Raw genomic sequence first — 2,719 nt, 5'->3', positions numbered from 1 at the left:
GCGTCCCCGAGCCGGCAGCTGCCCCCACCCTGCCCGTGCCCCCCAGGCGCCCAGCCCTGCAGCCCCAAGTACTTTGGCCGCGATGCCATGGTGTGCGTCTGCAACGCCACGTACTGCGACACGCTGGACCCCCTGGTGCTGCCGACCCCCGGCACCTACGTCAAATACGAGAGCAGCAAGGCCGGCAAGCGGCTGGAGCGCAGCGAGGGGAGCTTCCAGCGCAACGCCAGGACCCCAGGTACGCGCCGCGGCCGGGTGCCTGCCTGCACACCGGGGAGCAGAGCCGCGACCGCGACCGTGTTTGTCCCCCGCAGATTTCCATCTCACCCTGGACACGGCGCAGCGGTACCAGAAGGTGAAGGGCTTTGGTGGCTCCGTCACAGACTCAGCTGCCATCAACATCCAGTCCCTGTCCAAGGATGCCCAGAACCACCTACTCCGCTCCTATTTCTCCGAGGAAGGTGAGCCTGGGGCAGGGCGATGCTGCTGGGCCACGGGGCCGGTCTGTCCGGCCTCCCCCATTTGCGGTCTGGCTGCTGAGACTTGTGCCGAGGGGCTGGGAGGCTGCTGGAAGCCGAGAGGCTGCACCCCCCCGAATACGCCCCAGGGGTGCCCATCACCGCCCGCCCTGTCCCCAGGCATTGAGTACAACCTCGTGCGCGTCCCCATGGCCAGCACCGACTTCTCCGTCCGCCTGTACACCTACGCTGACGCTGAGGGCGACTTCGAGCTGAAGCACTTCAACCTGACGGAGGAGGACACGCGGATGAAGGTGAGACCCGCAGGGTGAGCCCGAGGCGCTGGGGCTGCAGCCGGGCTGGGACGGGCTGGGGAAGGGGAGCACGCTCCCACTGATGGGGAGGGAGAGGACCCATCCTGCTCCCTGCCACGCCAGCGCTGGGGCAGACCCGGAGAGCTCACTGCCATCCTGGTTCTCCCCAGATCCCCATCCTCCAGGCAGCCCAGGCAGTGGCCAAGCGGCCGCTGTCGCTGTACGCCAGCCCCTGGACCTCTCCAACCTGGATGAAGACGAACGGCGCGATGACGGGGAGGGGGACGCTGAAGGGCAGCCCTGGGGACAAGTACCACCAGGCCTGGGCCAAGTACTTCATCCGGTGAGAGGCCACGGGATCGCGGTGGGTGCCGGGGTCGCCGCAGATCCCCCTCCTGCACCGGGCCTTGGCCATGAGCAAGCGGCCGCTGTCGCTGTACGCCAGCCCCTGGACCTCCCCAACCTGGATGAAGACGAGCGAGTCCTTTGTGGGGAAGGGGACGCTGAAGGGACAGGCGGGGGACAAGTACCACAAGGCCTGGGCCAACTACTTTGTACGGTGAGGAGCGCCTGGGGCGAGGGGACGGGGGAGACACTCGGGGGAGCCTCAGCAGTGGCACTGGGGAGACCCCGTGGCTCACCCCTCTCCCCCGTGCCCAGGTTCCTGGACGAATACGCCAAGCACAACCTGACCTTCTGGGCAGTGACGGCGGAGAACGAGCCCACCGCCGGGCTGATCAACAACTACCCCTTCCAGTGCCTGGGCTTCACGGCCGAGCAGCAGCGGGACTTCATCGCACGGGACCTGGGCCCTGCGCTGGCCAACAGCTCCCACCGCGACGTCCGGCTCATCATCCTGGATGACAACCGGCTCCACCTCCCGCACTGGGCCAAAGTGGTGAGTGTGGTGTGGGGTCCGCACAGCCCCAGTCCTGCTGGCATGGGACATCCCTGCGGAGGGCTCGGCTGCGTGAGGGCTGGGGCACTGGTTCTCTGCCCCACAAGGACCCCGTGGTGGCCAACTTTTCTCCCTGCCAGGTTCTGGAGGATGAGGAGGCAGCTCGCTACGTCCACGGCATCGGCATCCACTGGTACCTGGACTTCATCGGTCCCATCCAGGACACAGTGGTGCCCACTCACGAGCTTTTCCCAGACTACTTCATCCTGGCCACGGAAGCGTGCATCGGGGCCCATTTCTGGGAGAGGGATGTGATCCTGGGCTGCTGGGAGCGGGGGAACCAGTACAGCCACAGCATCCTGACGGTGAGGTCCCTGCGTCACACTGTGTGGCAGACCCCGGAGAGGGGCATGCTCCCTCTGTCATCTGCACCCCATGCCTTGGGCAGACGTTTGGGCTGTCCTCTTGCAGAACCTGAACCACTTTGTGGCTGGCTGGACCGACTGGAACCTGGCCCTGGACCTGGAGGGGGGCCCCAACTGGGTCAAGAACTATGTGGACAGCCCTGTCATCGTGGACGCCAGTGAAGGCATCTTCTACAAGCAGCCCATGTTCTACCACATGGGGCACTTCAGGTGGGTTGGGGCCCACCACCATGCTCGCAGCTGCCCGGGCTCCAGCTCCGGGGTTGCAGTAGCAGCTTGCAGGAGGGGAGCAGGGTAGATTTGTTGGGAGAGGAGCAATTCTGGGGTCTGACTCCCTTCCTGGGGTTGCTTCTTGCTCGTGCAGTAAGTTCATCCCTGAGGGCTCCCAGCGCGTGGGGCTCGTTGCTTCCAAAGAATCCAAGAAGATGGACCTGGAGTACACGGCTTTCCTGCGCCCCGACGGCGCGGTGGTGGTGGTGGTTCTGAACCGGTGAGCGATGCAGCCCAGCCCACGAGGGTGGGACCCCGTCCTGCCGTGCCGTGCCTGTGGTTTGTTGTGCTGGGCCTCGTGCACCTCTGGTGCTGCGGGCCTGACCACGGCTGCTCCTCGTCCTCCAGGTCCCC

The 2,719-nt window shown here is 66.0% G+C and overlaps 1 protein-coding gene across 1 annotated transcript; it reads left to right on the top strand.

Moving 5' to 3' along the window:
* Nucleotides 1-27: 27 nt before the first annotated feature.
* Nucleotides 28-2,617, top strand: GBA (glucosylceramidase beta). The gene is made up of 8 exons (XM_035903931.1): nt 28-238; nt 315-461; nt 639-772; nt 943-1,115; nt 1,433-1,670; nt 1,811-2,035; nt 2,142-2,305; nt 2,460-2,617. The coding sequence occupies exons 1-8, from the start codon at nt 88-90 to the stop codon at nt 2,587-2,589; spliced, it is 1,362 nt and encodes a 453-aa protein (XP_035759824.1). The 5' UTR covers nt 28-87; the 3' UTR covers nt 2,590-2,617.
* The last annotated feature ends 102 nt before the right edge of the window (nt 2,618-2,719 follow it).

The sequence above is a fragment of the Egretta garzetta genome, unplaced genomic scaffold, assembly GCF_000687185.1.
Source record: "Egretta garzetta isolate BGI_Z169 unplaced genomic scaffold, ASM68718v1 scaffold141, whole genome shotgun sequence".
NCBI classification, from domain to species: domain Eukaryota; kingdom Metazoa; phylum Chordata; class Aves; order Pelecaniformes; family Ardeidae; genus Egretta; species Egretta garzetta.
The sequence above is the reverse complement of the archived record's forward strand: the minus strand, read 5'-3'. Positions and strand labels throughout refer to the sequence as shown.